The sequence below is a fragment of the Chiroxiphia lanceolata genome, chromosome 3 (assembly GCF_009829145.1).
Source record: "Chiroxiphia lanceolata isolate bChiLan1 chromosome 3, bChiLan1.pri, whole genome shotgun sequence".
NCBI lineage: Eukaryota > Metazoa > Chordata > Aves > Passeriformes > Pipridae > Chiroxiphia > Chiroxiphia lanceolata.
The window spans coordinates 15789426-15807282 of NC_045639.1; the positions used below are offsets into that span (position 1 = coordinate 15789426).

At 39.0% G+C, this 17857-nt stretch overlaps 1 protein-coding gene across 1 annotated transcript in view; it reads right to left on the reverse strand.

Annotated features, from left to right (window-relative positions):
• ALK (ALK receptor tyrosine kinase) overlaps positions 1-17857 on the reverse strand; it is a 310706-nt gene that overhangs the window by 94335 nt on the left and 198514 nt on the right. Inside the window, exon 5 of the mRNA XM_032684037.1 lies at positions 10008-10135. Coding sequence (XP_032539928.1) covers positions 10008-10135 — 128 coding nt within the window. The remainder of the gene's footprint in view (positions 1-10007; positions 10136-17857) is intronic.

The following is a 17857-nucleotide window of genomic DNA, read 5'->3' on the forward strand; positions in this document are numbered from 1 at the left end:
TGAAGTCCACATTCTACAAATCAACAATTAAGATGAAGACTACTTGCTACAATATAAACTTATAATGGAGTAATAATTGCCCTAAAGGTTTTGTGATGAGATTAGACAGGCAGGAATGTTTTGTGACTAAAGGGAAAGAGGACAAATAGGCTTGTCCAAATGAGAGAAATTGCCTGATTTCACTTGGGAGCAGATGAAGTTGGAGGTGCTCCAAAGGTGAAATTAGAAGAAAACAAAAGATAAACACTGTAAGCATGGAAGAGCACTGCAAAACACTCTGTGCAAACATGAGCAGGTCAAACATCTCTTTTCCAACATAGGACAGAAAAGGTTATTTGCATTTCTCAGTTGTAAGTTATATTTTTAGCAAATAGACTTTCTATTGCAATCCAAATAAAAAAAAAATTTATATAACTTTATAGTTATACATCTAATGGCAAACAGCGTCAGCTTCAGCCTCCTTTACCTACAATGAAAGAACAGCTATAACTTAAATCTAACTCTTCTGTTGGCTGTGAAGAGCCGAGCAATGATGAAGAAACTGAAATCCAAATCAGCAATGTTCCTATCAAACCTCGTTAGGCTCCTCCTTTTACAAAAGCTTTGATAAATATGTCTAGGGACAGATCTTCAGCTGATGCAAACAGTTGAAGCTGTAACAATTATTGGGATGATGCACAAAGTCCTTTACAAATTTCACTGGCATAAACTCCTTACACGTAATTGCATAGTTACTCACTTCCTTTACTTTGGGAAATAGCTTGTATGCAATAAATACTTCCTTTACTTTGCTGTCTAAACAACTTGGCAATTTTTGTAGACAGGTGAGTCATTTTGCTACTGTTTTGTTACTGATGTGCACAACAAGAGCCTGATGAGTGAACACTGTTGCCAAAACTTTATGCTTAATATTTCTGATCTCACAGCCATTACTTTCCCTTTGTAATGGTTGCATTAATATATGTTCATGAACACACTGGTGACTTTCTATAACTCAATAGCAGTGCTGTAATTTCATCTTTTTCATATATATCTTCCTTTTTTCTTTTTTTTTTGGTACTGTATAACCTGATGCTGGATTTACGCAGCTGTTACCTACAGCTCTAAATGATGTTTCAAAAATCTAGTACATAATTTAGGCTTAAGTGCATGGAATATTCACTGCTGTAGTCTACAGAAAATAATTTACTCTAGGTTGTGACTGACGATTCAACCAAAAGAGCTTAGATCCCAGTATGCCACAACCCATCATCTCACAGAACCAGACAGATTGCCTCTCAATCCTCAAAGGTGTCAGGTATCAAAATAGCTGCTCTGTTCATCTCTATTCAAATCTAATGAAAGATCCACCACGGATGATATTTTTGGAACATGATAAATGTCTCTTACAGAGCTGACTAAATTATGTTTCCTTGTAGATCTGAAAAAACATTTCCAAACCTCTTATTTTGCTTACAAATTTGCTGATACTCCATCAATCATGTCCCATGAACAATACACTTCAGTCTGGAATTGGACTCAGGATCCACTTGACTCACTTAATGCTTGCAACCTCCCAGTTATAAAAAACTTCATCAGTTCAGCAGGCAGTCAGTTAAAGAAAGGAGGGGAAAAGGTATTCTTAAAACTTCTTTCATGTTATAAAACCTGACTGTAATCTAAGATCTTGCCATCCACGTGTGACTTCTGGATCAATAAGCCATACTAGCAGGGCCTTCAAAGGCTCGATTCCTAAAAGCCCTGTATGCCTCATTTATGGAGGTACTCTGTAAAGCTGCCTCCATGGAGGCATCGTGCACAGTCTGTCCTTTCTCATCCTCACAGGTGGAAGGCATGCCTCAGTGCAGTCCATTAATGATGGCATTTTTGAAAACTCCTAGGGGACTAAGGAGTGTGGTTCCCATTAATTTGTGCTCTTAAGTCACTTGGCAGCTTTTGAAAGTTCCTCTTTTCCCCATATTTTTCACATCTTCAAAGTAAAAGAATTGCAACGCACGGTTTTAATGATCTTGACTGACATTCTGATGTGCAGCCGCTGGTTGTGAGTTTCCAAATACAACATAAAGGACTTTAATTTGTTGAAACTGCTTTTCAAAAAACTTTGTTCCCCCTTTACAGATTTTTAAATTTTTTAGGGGAAAATCTGGATGTTAGGTTTAGTCAGTTGTCATTTCTGTTTCTGGATTATGGATTTGATTTGGAATTACGAGGTCGAGGCATTTTGGTTTCAATTGTTCTGTTTAAGTGTATCTACCTCACGGTATCCATCACCAATGTGCCACACCTCTCCCATACTGGATACAGCGCAGAATTGTTAAACAATGTCCCTGGTTTCATGTAGCAATTGTTTTGCTAAGCAAGCTGGCTGCAGTAGACCTGCAGAAACAGTACAGCAGGACAAAGCAAGCTGGGTTCCCTGAGGCAGAAAGTGTGAGGTTTTGGACAAGAAGTGAGAAGAGCTGAACAGGATCTTAGGGCACAACTGGGGCAGATTTGCAATGAAACCTTGGACACAGAAACCAAGCTGAACTTGAGCGCTTAAGATAAGCCCTGAGCTACAGAAATGCCCTGAGCCAAAATGTAAAGAACTCTTCTCTGTGGTAAAGAAGGAGAAGGAATTATACCTTTTTATCAGTCTTACATACAGTGCACTGCTACAGAGCAGTGGTACCTCAGAATTCAGTGTTGGTATGCACGACACTTAGGCAGGCTTTAAAAAAACTAAGGTTCTTGCTGTGGACATTATTTCATTTTCAAGCAAACACAGAATATCTTCTTTCCTTATTGTGCCATCTTCTCCTCATTCTTGTTCCTTATCTTTCAAAACCTATTTTGCTCATCAATAGCTCTGGTGAGATGTGCCACAAAAAGGGGCTAATTTCCACCTGAACATCCCATATATTTATCTTTGCTTTTGAAAATTTTAAATGTTAATTGATTAATCCTTGTGCATTTAATTCAATTTTGACAATTCACTGAATTTCCTTTACTTGGTTTCTTTGCCAGTTCAACGGATTATCCATCTAGTTAGTTCAGTCCGGTTGATTGAGTGGCTGTCTGATTAAGTTTGATTGCTCTAGTTAATGAATTGGATTGTAAATGTTTATTCCCATCACTTTCTAACTGGTCAAACTTTTAAATCATTTCCACTATCTAAACCAATTAGTCCTGCTTGACATCCTGTCATTTATTTTCAGCATTACTGGTTTATCACCATCTCTTCTTTCCTCATCTCTTCCTCTCTCTGTTACCTGAAGGGAGCCTACAAGAACGATGGACAGAGACTATTCACAAGAGCATGTAGTGACAGGATAAGGGGGAATGGCTTCAGATTGAAAGAGAATAGGTTCAGATTAGATATTAGGAAGAAATTCTTTACTGTGAGGATGCTGAGACACTGGAACAGGTTGCCCAGAGAAGCTGTGAATGTCCCATCCCTGGAATTTTTCAAGGTCAGGGTGGATGGAGCTCTGAGCAACCTGACCTAGTGGAAGATGTCCCTGCCCATGGCAGGGGGGTTGGAACTAGATGATCTTTAAGGTCCCTTCCAACTCAAGTAATTCAGTGATTTTATGATTCTATTCTTCTGCTCACACAGTCTGACTCTATCCTTTTTGCTTGATCATCTCCCTTTTCTGTTCTGACTTTCTAAGCTTCCCCACTGTCTCTCACTTCTTCATAAAGGATTACCATGGTATTCCTTCACAAACCTCCGTACTATTTAAATCAGAAAACCTTTTCCTACAGCTAATAAGGAACTTCCTGGATATAAAACAAAATTCAGAGCAAAACTACCCCAACTTTGTTTTTGCAAAAATTAAGGATCTGCATTCCCTCTGTTACAGGCCAGCAGTCTTTTGAAAAAGTATGGGTTTATTATGGAGAGTAAAGGGAGAGTGGGATTGTCATTCGCTTACACAGTGGAGTCAGATTGCATAAATCTTTGAATCTGGAGTAATACTCGTTTAAAATCATTGGGTCATCTGTAAATCATCATTGTCCTTCCCATTTCTGAAGTGATAATAGTGAATCTTATGATTGTTTTAATAAATCCAAGCAGTTAAAACATCACAAGAACTAAGTGGCAGCAATTAATAGCAATAAAAATAAGTTCAATTTGGAGAAAGCAGATTACAGAGTTCATTTTCTTTCACTGAATCAATGGCTCCCCTGTTGAAATAAGCCTTAATTAAGGGAGAAGGTCAGGATAAAAATCATATACAGCATTAAAAGATAATGTATTGGCCAATTCTTCAAGGTGTTAAAAAGTACTTAAGACTCACAAGTGCCAACATTTGCACTGTCTCTCAAGCAGTTCCTAGTACCTCTTATGAGCAGGTCCTTCCCTTTGGATTATTAAATCTTTGGATTTTAAAGGCTAAGATTTCTCAACTCTGTTTCTTAACCCAAGTCACCTAACCTTTTATGAATTAGAGTAGATGAACCTGCTTACTCAGGTAATACAGTAACTTTGCCTAAGAAACACACTCATTTGGAGCTGCTCTAGCAGATTCCAGCTGTTCCACCTTCTCTATGGAAGCATCTATTTTAAAGACTAGTTTTAAGTGCATTATTATACCATCTAAAACATTTCTTTATAGCTCCCTCCTCCGTATCATAAAAACCCAAATATATGGTCAGTTGATTACTAAACAAAACAAAAGAACACTAGGTCCCATTCACAAACAAACTGGCATGGCAGACCTGTGAAAACCAAATGCTTTAGATATTCAGGTTTGTTTCCCCCCCTGCTGTCTATTTGTTGAACACACTAATGTTCTAAATAGATTAAATTATTTAACATAACCCTCACTGTCTAAATCTGGCTCTGCAAGAAGTAGGTGTTCACAGTCAGCAACAGAAATGCACAATCATTAATTCATTACTGCAAGAAGCTGCTCTACCACTAATTGAGTTACTGTGCCTTTTCTAGAAGCAATATTAAAACTAAATTTGCTTAATTTTTTTTATTCCTAGCATTACTATAACTTAATTTAAAATAGATGAAAGTGAAAACAAAGATAAGCCCCATAACAAGTTCATTAAATTTATTTTACTTAAATTGGCACAAACCACAAGTGAAATAACTTTCTCTTTGGAATGACTTTAAAATGATTTAACTTTACTGCAGCCACCACACTCATCTGTAAAGCAGTTTTTTCTCCCAGACAAGATCCCTACAGGATTAAAACACTAGCAGGTTAGAGATAGTTTTTGGCACACAGGCTGAAGTCAGAATAATCAGTCATACCTCATGGGGGAGCAGAGGTGAATGGGTAGGAAGGTGGTTGCCAAAGCACTTGGAAGCAAATATTCTTAAAATAGTAAGGCTTTTCCAAATGCCTACTTAGTGAAATTAGACCCTCAGGAAAACCAGCTCAGTTGAACTGTATAAATAGCACAGGCCACTCCATGGAAAATGCATCCAATCTGCCTGATTTTTTTTTTTTTAAATGAAGAAACTTAATCCAAACATACTTAATAATTCCCATTGATTTCAATTAACTCTGAACCTTTCCTCTGGCTTGGTAAACTCTTTAACCGTGGCATTAATGCCAAAGGAAATTCTCCAGCTTCCTTTACACAGAAGTTACCTGGATAGGCCAATTAAGTATTATGGTAAATGTTGGTCCTAAACCTCAAGTAGAGACAACTACTTTTGAAACTATGACTACTTTTCTTTTTTTAATCCTGTCTATTTTTCAGTTTTATAACAACAACACATTACTGACTGTGCTCGTTGTTCTGTTCATCTGAATTTCTGTACGGGGTGGATCTCAAGACCATATAAGATGACATGGTTGATTCCACTGAAGGTGCATATCTTCTTTCCTCCATCCCATAATTGCAACAAACAAATAATAAAATATTGTCACAATTTAGCTAGTTGTTTCACAAATTTCTGTAAATATCTTGCAGTTTTACTCAAGTGAAAATTACTTAAATGTTATACAAAAAATTTTTAAGTTAAATAACTATTAACATCTAAATTAGCTGTGTGTCACGTGGCACTTCAGTTTGAAACACATTAAATTTTTTTTACCATGAGAAGAAGCAGCTGCCGGACCAACCTCCCCAGGGATGTGGTAGAGTCCCCATCACCAGAGGTTTTTAAGATGCAGCTGGTCAGGGTTCTAAATAACCTCACCTAGACTTCCTTTCACACAAAAATTTGGACCAGATTCTCTTTGGAGGTTCCTTCAACCTGGGCTGTTCTGTGATTCTATCACACACACTGATGTAATCTCAGTCTTCTGTTTGGAAGAGGTTAACTCTTCCAGGCAATTTTCCAGTAGGAAGCATCAAGAACTCATTTTGAAAAGGGGCTCACTGGTATTTCATTAAGTTCAGTTAACCACAACATCCTGTCATGAAATTAATTTATAAGACAAACTGCAAAAAGGGAGCATACGTGGGAAAACTGAAATGATACATATTCAGGTTTTGTCTGAATACACAAAACCATCATTTTAGTAATGATTCAGATACAGAAGCAATCGTGTTTGGAGAAAGCCCTTATTGATCTCCTGCAGTTGATTCATAAATCTGTTGCTAGACTATTTATAAAAGGGAATCATGAAAAATTCTGTCTGGCAGTCGGTCGTATTTCTTCACACACGTTGCAAGTCCATATCCTTACTCTTTCCTTGCTATCCCTTCTTTCAGTAAAATCATCTGGTCTTCAAAATTTTTCCTTTCTTGAGAGGTTCTCTGCTTTACATCAAGGATTTTGCCTTTAGTACAACTTTAACTTCAGTTTTCAGAAATTTGCATTATTACAACCATGAGATCATTACAAAACTAACTGCCTACAGCTCTGAAGGTAATGAGCGTATTTCTACGTACTTTCAGTATCTATTGAAAAAAGCTATTGCTGAGTGGACAGAAGCATTAACTTAATCAACAACACACAGTCTCTCCCCTCTCCAAAATAAATGGTTTTTATGTTGCTTACTGAGCTTGAAAACTTGAAAGCTAAGTGCTTCCTCTTGGACAGGCTGAGTGTCTGAAATAACTGCTTTTAACAGCCTTGGAGCATCATTAAACCTTTAACACGTTTCAGAAGCATTTGGTCTCCACGCCCCTTACGTAAAAATTTACTTAGAATTGGTAAATCAAACATTGCTAAGTAAAACAATGTCTTGTCATTTACTTGTGCTTACTATTAAGTACTTTAATTAAGACTTTTGGAAATAAATTAGCAAATTAATTAATTTACAACTGCAATAAAAAATCAGTAAGAAACCCATTAAATATCATAAATAAGTCAATACATTACTTAGGAAATGAACTCTATTTTTATTACTAGAAATTACCATCAACTATAAAATGCCACTGTACCAATTACTTTACATGTAGAAGGAACAAGTTCTTAACTGATGTTATTAAATTAATATATTACTTCTCTGCAATTTGTAAATTTATTTTTTTTTGTGCTTTGGCTGCTGCACTTATTTAAATAGTAAGTTGTAAGAAACAAAATTAGGTAATCAATAGCTTAGGTTTCACACACTGACAAACACAATTTGCTTCACATTTAAGTCAGTAATTGAAACTCAATTGGCTGTAGGATGATGGGCAATGCTACCTGTTAGTTCTCCTGAGCCAAAACCTATAGAAGTACAGGCAGTCTTTCTATTGACTGTTGGGGCTTTCTGATCGGATTCTAACCTTATGGTTGAGAAAAACTGTAAGAGCTCTCCCTTTCTAATGGAAATTGGGAAATGTGAAGATATTCAAGCGACAAGTCACTGATTTTCTAATCTGCTGCAATGTTGACTGAAGAAAGGGAAATGTGGGGCACAATTAAGACACTGCAATGACAGACTTAAGTTTCCACTCAACTATTTTTAATTAGATGGGATATGAATCTAGAATTTTTAAATCTAGAATTTTTAAAAATTCAGAATTTGATCAGCATCTGAATCTATTTAAGTTTTTAATTTTAATTCCCCATTCAATCCCATATAGACTGTTATTTTTTCGGTTCAAATGTAATAATTTTTTTCTATGCAAAATCTTTTCTATGATCAAAGAACTCAAAAAAAAATGGAATTACCAATGGGCAAAAGCAGAGTTCAACCTCAAGCTTCTACCTTTTTCAAGTCCTTGTTGTTCTTCACCCTGAGGGTGGTTGGACACTGGAATAGGCTCGCCAGAGAAGTGCTCTCAGCACCAAGCCTGGCAGAGATCAAGAAGCATTTGGACAACACTCTCAGGTACATGGTGTGACTCTTCAGGTGTCCTGTGCAGGGATAGGAGTTGGACTCAATGATCCTGAGGACTCCCTTCCAACCCAGCATTTTCTATGATTCCATGATTCTATATCTAACCCACATACGCCTACGGAAATGAGAGCCTAATTTCCTATGATTGTCTGTACACCTTAATTTATTTTTAAATTGCATGTGTGGTCTTCAAAAGGCTTAGAAAAACGAGACTGAAGGCATGTTACTGTTTCTCAGATGTTTCTTTCCCAAATTCACCCATGTTTTATGTGCTTCAGTGACGTTAAGGTATCCAAGTAGCTAAGCTGCCCAAAGGCTTCTAACAGCTGCAGAAAAATTAGATTTAGATTAATCTTTTCTTATTACTTTCTCTATTTTCTCCAAGCCTGGGGTGCCACCCTCGGCTGCTCGTCACCACCATTTTTTCTCGTAAAAGGACACAGTACCACATCTTCAGCCGTGTGCAAAAGGCTTAGTGGTCTAAACTAACTGAAAAAAAAAGGACAAGTGGTTTTATTTTCCAGTGGTATTACTCATACACCATGTCCTCTAAACAGAGCAGAGGAGTAGCCATTTGCTACAAATCTGTAGACAAAATGGGAGATTTGTTCCTGCTTTTCCTCACAATGTGTCTTAATGGCCTCAGCACCTGACATCCGTCATCGGCAGAGCAGTGCTTGGTGTGGATATGAGCTCGCAGTCTGTCACCTGCGGTTCCCCTTCAAGTGCTCCCAAGAGAAGGGTTCATGTGCCCATAGTCTGTTGCAATGCATTCCCAAAGCACTGCAGATGTGGACGAGTTCTGTCCGTACACCAGCAGCAGAGCAGGTGTGTTCGGTCTGAACATGCCCTGTGCTTTCAGCACAATGTCAGGCTGTTCCTTTCCAGAGCCTCGAGAGCACCTTTACGTACAAACAGTGCAATAAATCCCTTAATACAACTGGCTTTTGTGGAGAGCAACATAAATGACCAAAATAATGTATGTTCTCCAGCACATTTCCCTGTCCTAGAAAGGCTGAGAAGAAGGACAGGCAGTCCAAGTCAGCAGTACTCCAAATAAATAAAATGGACAAAAAGTAATGTGTTAAGAGCTGTAAGTAGTAATATTCTTCACTGACATGCCACCTAAAGATTTCAGTATGATTCACAGGGTCCATAAAACTGGTAGAACTAATATGCAGCTGCTTCTGGCATGGTGCACTAAATTTACATACTTGGATTGATAACAGAGCTTGTATTTAAAAAAGTAACCCCCATTAAGGCTGTCCGTTATTAAAACTCCACACATTACATTCAGCTATGAGGGGTTACTCAGCAATAACTGCTTTGGAATATTGCCAAAGCAAGCCATACTTTTTAGAATCAAGTTTTTCACAGTTGTTTAAAAAACAATCCTGAAATTTGTAACCATGAAAATAAAACCAATGGCTCGCAAGATGTCTGTCTAGGAAAACCCCTGATCTGTTCCACTTTCTGCTGCAGAAAAGCGAAGTTGTCAGGATAGGCAAGCCAGAATGAATACTCCGTTTCTCCTGAAATTAAATTTTCATAGAAATTCTGTCCAAATGGAAACATATCCCCCCTACACCCCCAGCCCTGCCAAACTTGTTCTTAACTTCTCAAAGGAAACTTCTAAGGCTTTCTAAAAAAAAAACAACAAAAAAAACACAAAAAAACCCCCAAAACTACCTTGGAAGGGACCCTACTTTATTTTTTAATGCTCCTCTCCAAAAAGGCATCAAAAGATTATGAGCCAGAAGCAATCAAATACACTGTTACCTGAACTGCAGTTCTTCATCGCAAAGGAATCCACAGCTGCTACGCTCTTGTTCCCAGCAGCAATATACTCCAGTGAGATCCGAAACGGCTTCTCTAGGTGTCCAACTCTCCTTTGAAGTAACACCCATCTGGTCTCATCATACAGAGAGAGGAAAGAACAAAGGATAAGAGCCATAAGAAAGGCTACTTTACAAGGACCAAACCCCCAAAGGAGTAGCTCCACATATGGCTACTCACACTGTGCTTCCTACCCCAGTCCTCACTTCCCTCACAGCGCCCCATGGTCAGGGCCTTTCCCTCCCATGGATTTTGCAAAAGCAAGCTTCTAAGTACCAAGGTTTCCAGCCAGTTAAGATGCGGAAACTCAGCTAAACAGTAGCTTATTGATCTGTTCTGTCACACTTCTGTGCACCCAGATTTCTCACAGATGCCTGCCTGTTGTTTAGAAGAAACCAAACTTTCTCTGCAAAGCAAGCTGTGAAATCTGTAGCACACGTGCACATCCCCTCTAAATATCACTCCTGGCAAAGTCTCTTAGTCACTCAGGCAGTAAGACAGTCTCCAGGGGTGTACAATAGCTGTAATTCCCAGCTGTGTAGCAGTGGCTGAGGTAACATGCTTTGCTTCTAAGTCAGGTGGCTGGAAAGTCATGCATGAAGCACTACAACTAAAACACGCCATTTCTCCTCCTCTTACTTCCTGCCTCCGTTTTCCTTCTTCCCTCCCTCCCAAACAACAGAAAGTCCCAGCAAGTAAATCAAGAAACTGGATTAGCAGCTCTGGAGACTAACATCCACACTCAGAGAGTGTTTCCACTTAGTCTGCTTGTTGCCAAGAGTAAATGAGAACAAAAAGCCTGTTTGAACTCAATTTATTCTCTGAGATGTTAGAAGCCATCAAGGGCTGGTTGTCTTTCATGTTCACCTTCTCCCCTCTGATCAGCTGGGTCTGCTGCTTTGCCTGAAATAACTTGTGCCAGACAGCACAAAAACTATTCCTAGACCCTCACACCACCCTTCTGATTCCACTTCTGTATCCAGCAAGACAAGTCCAAAGGTAGACAGTAAAAATAAAAGTATCTATTTTTTCCCCAAGTATATTGGAATTCTGATCTGCAAGGAAAACTTTTAGAAATTAAATACTCATAACATAGTCTAGTCCATTTTCCCTTTCATCCTTAGGCACAAGGCTGCCAGTAAAACCACTTGACGCCATTTGTGAAGGGCTGCTTTCCAAGAGACATATTACTTCAGCAGCAATATGGATCCCATCACCTGTTTCACTCCAGTTTATTCAGCGCCTGCTCACTGACCATAAACATGAACACAGACAAGAGATTCTGTAAAGTCACTCAGTCACTACTAATCCACTTTTTCACATTTCTATTCTGTTACAGGAAAGACACAGCAGCAAGGAAAAAAGGATCTCCCTGTAGCATACTCTAAGTGGTCAGTCGGAGTCAAACAAGCCAACAGGTGTCTAAGTAAGCCCATTAGGAAACACTCTTTACAGCTCCAGCTGCAACTTTCAAAAGATGAGAACGAAAACTTATTATGTTTCCTTAAGTTGTTTATAAACACCATTATTAAGCATTTTTGAAGAAGACTGTAACTATTTCTGGTTGTCAGAAAATTTTCATTGCTTTTACACGAACTCCCACATTTTTTGTTACTCTTACAAAAATATTTCTCATCAAGAAGTCCCATCACCCCTCAGTGTATGTGTTTATGCTTGTCCGTGGCCTGTGAACACGAACAAGTTTTTCTTGGGGAAGGGAACCCACTGGAACTGATGTTCTGAGCAAAAGAAACTACACAGTTTATCTGGCATCCACAACAAGAATCTCCTTCTCCAGAAGTACGCCAAAATTTGGATGTTACAAACTTAAGAGGCACTTCTGAAAGGAAATCAAACAATGTGTGTATGAGGTTTGCACCGACCAACCATCCTTGTGCCTGCTACAAGCATGGATCAGTCCCAACACAGGCCCTACACTGTGACCAGTTAGGAAACTTTTCTTTGTTCCAGAGGCAGACACACTGTTTATCTTGTCAGGGACACAACGGTGTCATTCATTATGCTCCAATGAACTGGACAAAATTCCCAGCAGGCAAGGAAGCTGCCAACAGGTATGTTAAGGACCCAGAGAAAACTCCTGAGCAAGGGCTGCATCAGGACCCTGCTGACAGCTACAGCAGTTCAACTTGCAACTCAGAAAAGCAAATGCTGCTTTTTAATGACTTACTAGATGTCTTTGTCCCTCCTTATCCAGCAAGAGTGGAAATAGAGTGCTAAATTTCCTTTTTTGTTTACAGTTATTTTCATTTTCACATCTCATCTTCCAACTTCTGTGCTAGAGGCTCTCACTTGAGAAGAGGATGTTGGCATCCTCACTCTTTTTCTATCCTACTCCCCCAAGAGATAAATCTGCTTTTGCTGAAATTAAATAGAATAAAGCATTGAGAGTATTTTAAATGCCTAGCTTCTCTGTGTGTTACTTCTTTTGATGTCATCTCAAGTTAGGTATATTATAAGGATTAGAGGATACAAATTTCCCTACAAATAGAATCAAAACCCACCCTAGATTAATTTTGATTATGAAACACAAAAGTATCTCTATGTCATGAAAATTGTTTTTCTCAGCTTCAGAAGACTGATGGATTTTAATTCCAAGAACGCAGTGGCTCTCAACAATGATTTCCATTTCTGTGCTACCACTAACCCTCTGGATAAATGTGCCAGGAGTTTTAGGAATTGCTTTTCTGAGTTACTGGTGCAATAACTTTAGTTTGAGATTCTCAGGCCTCTCATAGTTTACCACAGAAACTTTATTAACTCCCAGAGCTGTTGCCAAGCAGGTATTTTATATCACCGCAATGCAAGACTGAAAAAGGTAGACTCACTCAAGCCCAGATTCATTACAAAATATATTCATACACTGTGGTACAAATTCCTACAATAGGTTGCCTGAGATTCAAAGATTCATGTGAAAAGAAATACCAAGTATCAGCCTCTTTCTTCAGAGACATGAAAATAAATGAGCTAAAGATGACATTAACTGGTGGATTTATCAGGAATACTAAAAATATCTACTGGGTCAGCAGAGGCACCTGTGGCAAATTCAGATGGGAATTGATTCTGCCATCATTCTGTGGCAGAATAGGGACTGATCTCCAGACCTTTCTATACAACACACTGTATTTCACAGACCCATACTCATTTGCAGATTCTGTACTACGGGCTGCCTGGCAGCAGCAAGATCCACTTCAGCATAACCAATATGTATCAAATGTTAATTAGTAGTAGCTTTATTAAATTTCTATCAGTGGCCTACATGTTAAGAATCTAATTTTAGAAAGCATTTGAGCAAGGTAACAGAAAAGTCAGTCATTTTTAGGGATAGATGGGGGAACACCATGTCTGGAACCTCTTCATACTAAAATCATACTTAATTGATGACAAACTGATGCAAGTACAGACTCTAAGTGGACAGTGAGGTGAACTGTCCAGAGAAAACTGGCTGAACTGCCAGGCTCAGAGGATTATCATCAGTGGTACAAAGTCCAGCTGGAGGCCAGTCACTAGGGGTACACCTCTAGGCCTATAATGTTTTTTGTCTTCATTAATAACCTGGAAAATCAGACCGACTGCACCGTCAACGAGCCTCCAGAAAGACTGGGAGAGACGATTAATACACGGGACAGTTGGGGTGCCACTGAGAGGGGCCTTGACAGGCTGGAAATTTGGGCCAACAGGAACCTCATGAAGTTCAACAAAAGGAAATGCAAAGTGCTGTCTCTGGGGAGGGAACAACCTCATGCACCAGCACAGGCTGGAAAGTGGCTTTGCAGAAGTGGATCCTGGTGTACAAAATGTTGAGCATAAGCTAGCAATGTGTCCCCCAGTAACAAGAAAGGCCAATAGCTTCCTGAGCTGCACTGGGAACTGCAGATCAAAGGGGTGATTCTCCTCCTCTGTTCAGCACTGGAGAGACATCTGGAGCACTGGATCCACTGCTGGACTTCCCAGCACAACACAGACATGACTTACTGAAGTGAGTCCAGAAAACAGCCACAGAGATGATCAAGGGACCAGAGCATCTGACCCAAGAGGAGGCTGAGAAAATTGGGATTGCTTAGCCTGGAGAAGAGAAGGCTCAGGAAGGACCTTGTCAACGTTTATATGTTCTGGGAGCATGGGAAGAAGACAGAATCGGCAGCAGTATCCAACAAAAGCAAGCACAAGGCACATTTGCTTGACTAGAAAACCAAGAAATTACATTTAAACACAAGGGAATACTTGCTTACTCTAAGAGTGACTGCACACTGGAACAGGTTGCCCAGAAATCTTATGGAGACTCTATCTCCAGACATTCAAAATGTGACTGGCTATGGCTCTGGGTCACCTGCTCTAGCTCACCCTGCACTGAGCAGGGAAGTTGGCCTGCTCAATCTCAGAGCAGGTAAACCTTCCAACCTCAACCATTCTGCAATTTGTGAAACTTAGGTCCCAAAAGCAAATTACAGCAGATAACAGATTGCTCCTGTTATCCTCTGCATAACCTCCAAGAACTCTAGAGGGGGATGAATCAGACCAGTAAGCTGACAACTGCAAAGACAAAGGACACATCACTGTCATCTCTGCACAGCCTTCAACACCACAGCCTATTTTTACCACAACATTGGCCATAATAGCCATGATGATCTCTCTGGATACTGCCTCAAGCAATAAAAAATACTGCAGTTTAACATTTTAAACTTCATACTGTAAAGCAATGCACTGTATTATTTTGTTTAGGCACTGCCCAGCGTCTTGATATAGCGAACCAGATCCACCCAACAGGTCTTTCACTGAAGCTACAGTAAGAAAGAAGCTGGCTAAAATATCTAGAATCTGCAATATACATCAATTTAGACAGAAACTAACAACACTGTGGTCTTAAATGACAGAGTAACCAAAAATCCTAGATCCAAATATTTGCAGACTTCAAAGAAGATGTATTATCTAGAAAGAATTTGTTGCTTAAGGAAAGCCTGGGCAACACCCGGTGTTCCTCTTAAAAGGCTCTTCTCCGAAACAGGAAATGCTGCTGACAGAACCTGAACACAGATTTACACAGGAGTACAGGGGCTGAATTTTCAAATGACCTTCTGTATACTCATTCACACTCCTTAACCTAAGGGTATGCTAGAAACCACCTTTGGCCTCACTCAGCCCTGCAATGGGGAGGTGTTAGATCCCAAACAAGCCAAAGATCTACTCTGTAACCTAAATTTTCTTAAGCCTCCCATCCATGACTCAGTTTACCAGATGCCAGGTACCAGGTTTCAGAAGCCATAATCCAGTTTTCACGGAAACTCAATTTCTGAGATATAGTTACAGTTTAGACACTCTTCAGTTGTTCATGCAGCATGTAGCTTCAGCAGGAACATTTTCCTGATTAATTCTAATCAATACACTAATGCTTTAGATGCCATTTTGCATGCTCGTCTGGCTAATACCAGCACTGATTAATTGCAAGTGCAAGTCAGGATGATCTCTTAGAGGCAGTGAATTAAAAAAAAAGTGCTGGAACTCTCAAGTAAAGTCTCAAGTCAGAACACTTGCATACTGCATTTGTCTGTCTTCATGGATAAATGATTTTGAATCCAATTAACACACACATACTCTTTCATCCTGCTAAAGAGAGGTTTCAAAACGCTTCATTGCAGCAAGCTTTGGGACTTTGGTTTTGACATCCCGTGTACAGCAACCATCTTTATGACCATTCCCCAGACATCCAACTAATTCTGGAAGGTAGAATTAATTTCTGTGCAACCAGCCAGCCTGACACCTGTGTTGCCACCTGTGTCACCACCTATGTCTTTAGTACAGTGTACTATGCCTTCACCCCAAGGCATAAGTTAAGTTTCACCCAGAACACTGTCCCAGCTCTGCCAGAGCCACTGCTTTTTCACATTTAGAGAAAATTTGAAAGCAAAAGTCTTCATCACACAAAGAAAAATATGGAAAGAATTAGTAAAAAAAAACCCCAAAACCCAAAACACTAAACCAAAGAACAAACCCTTAAATCCTATTGCCTTATGTATAGTAAATGAGGGCTAAATGCACTTAAGCAGTGGTGTGGGAAATGAAGAGCTGCATGGTCCCTCCTAGGTCATGATTCAGCTTGTGTGCTCCCAGCAACTATTAATAGTGGGTTGAGGGAAGAGAAGAACTTCGAACTATCTCCTCTCCTTAAGAAGAAAGCTCTCTGAATTCAAGCTGTATTTTTCTCTCTCCTCTCCACTCCACAGAAACAAAATGATGGAATCTAACAGACTCCTCATAGCTAAGTTGAGCAACAGTGTGATTTTATTTCTTCTGGTCCAGGTTCTCATCTAAAATACTCCTATTGCTAATAAGACTTACCATGGTATGCCTATGAGGAAAATGAATGTATCTTGGCCAGGACTTAATTTTACCTCTTTGGTAAAATGTTCAGCAAACTTTTGGGAATTACAAAATTAAATAGTAATAATAGCAGCTGCATCAGAGTATTTCACATCAAAATCCGCCTGTGGCAGTGAAAAAACTAATTTTGAGAATGAAACCTTTTTAAGAGCAGAATTAAAAATTAACAATAGAAGTCCAAAAGAGAATTTTTCCCCTTTACTAGATGAATTGCTGAAAGAACATAACATTGTCCATCCTGCATGCCTTTGCATAATTGTGCAGGAGTTTATAATGGGTTTTAATCTTGCCTCCATACTGCTCCAGACTTTTCTTTGCTTCAGCAATTAATGAACACTGTACAAAGGCACAGCCAGACTAGAGCTTTTCAAGATGCAGCCAACGTAAAATTAAAATAGTTTTCAAGAAGATGTCAATAAAATTTTAAGAGATAGAAGGATTAAAAATAAAATCACCTATAGGAGTCCGTGTAAACACTTTTCTTTTTAGCTCAGACAATACAATATGTTGCCCTGTAATTCCCTTTAATTATCAACTTTAAATCAATTTCAGTTTACTGAACTTAAAATTACTTAAATGACATCAGGACCTGAATTTGAAGCATGATAATATGGTCTTGAAAAATGGCAACAAATGAAGTTACTGTACAATAATGCAAGAGATGAATTAGTATTATAGGAGAAAATTCTTGATGCGCAACACAAAGTTTGCAACGTTAATTCTTCTGCTCACGGATAATTCTACCTTATAAGAGAAAGAGAAATGGTATACCTTTTCCTCCATTGATTTAATGCCAGTTGTCTTTCTACCCTTTTCAATGGCCTTTTGCATAAGCAAGACGTAACAGTTAGTGACAGGTTAAACATAGTTAAGACCTTTATTAGTGTCATTGGATCAGACCTTTAACATCCCTGTGAGTGGTTCCAAGAATGCTTCCCCGCCCTTTCCCCAAAATGCCTTTAGAAGATGCGTTCACAAAAGTTTTGCCATTAAAAAAAAAAGCTGTAATGATTTTCTCTCCTGTTACTCTTCCCATGCTTTTAAGATAAAACTAATAACGCTGCCACCTCCTCCCATGAAAATGCTCTGATTGTGCTAGGTTTGACTGATGAGTCAGGCACTAGAACAGGAGATCAACAAGATTTTGACTCCAAGCTGCAATGATACCCCCTCACACGTGCTGGAAAGAAAGCTAAATCTGTTTTCCTCCTAGGATTGTAATGCTGGGTTCCTTTGTATAGCTACTCTACTGAGAACTGTACAACTGGGGAGATATGGCAATATAGCAGGAACTGCTTTAGTTTCAGTACAGTGAACACAAGTAGCCCATAAAGGATATTTTTATGTTACACTTATTCCTGGATAACAATACGAGTTTGCAATTAAGCCACTACAGT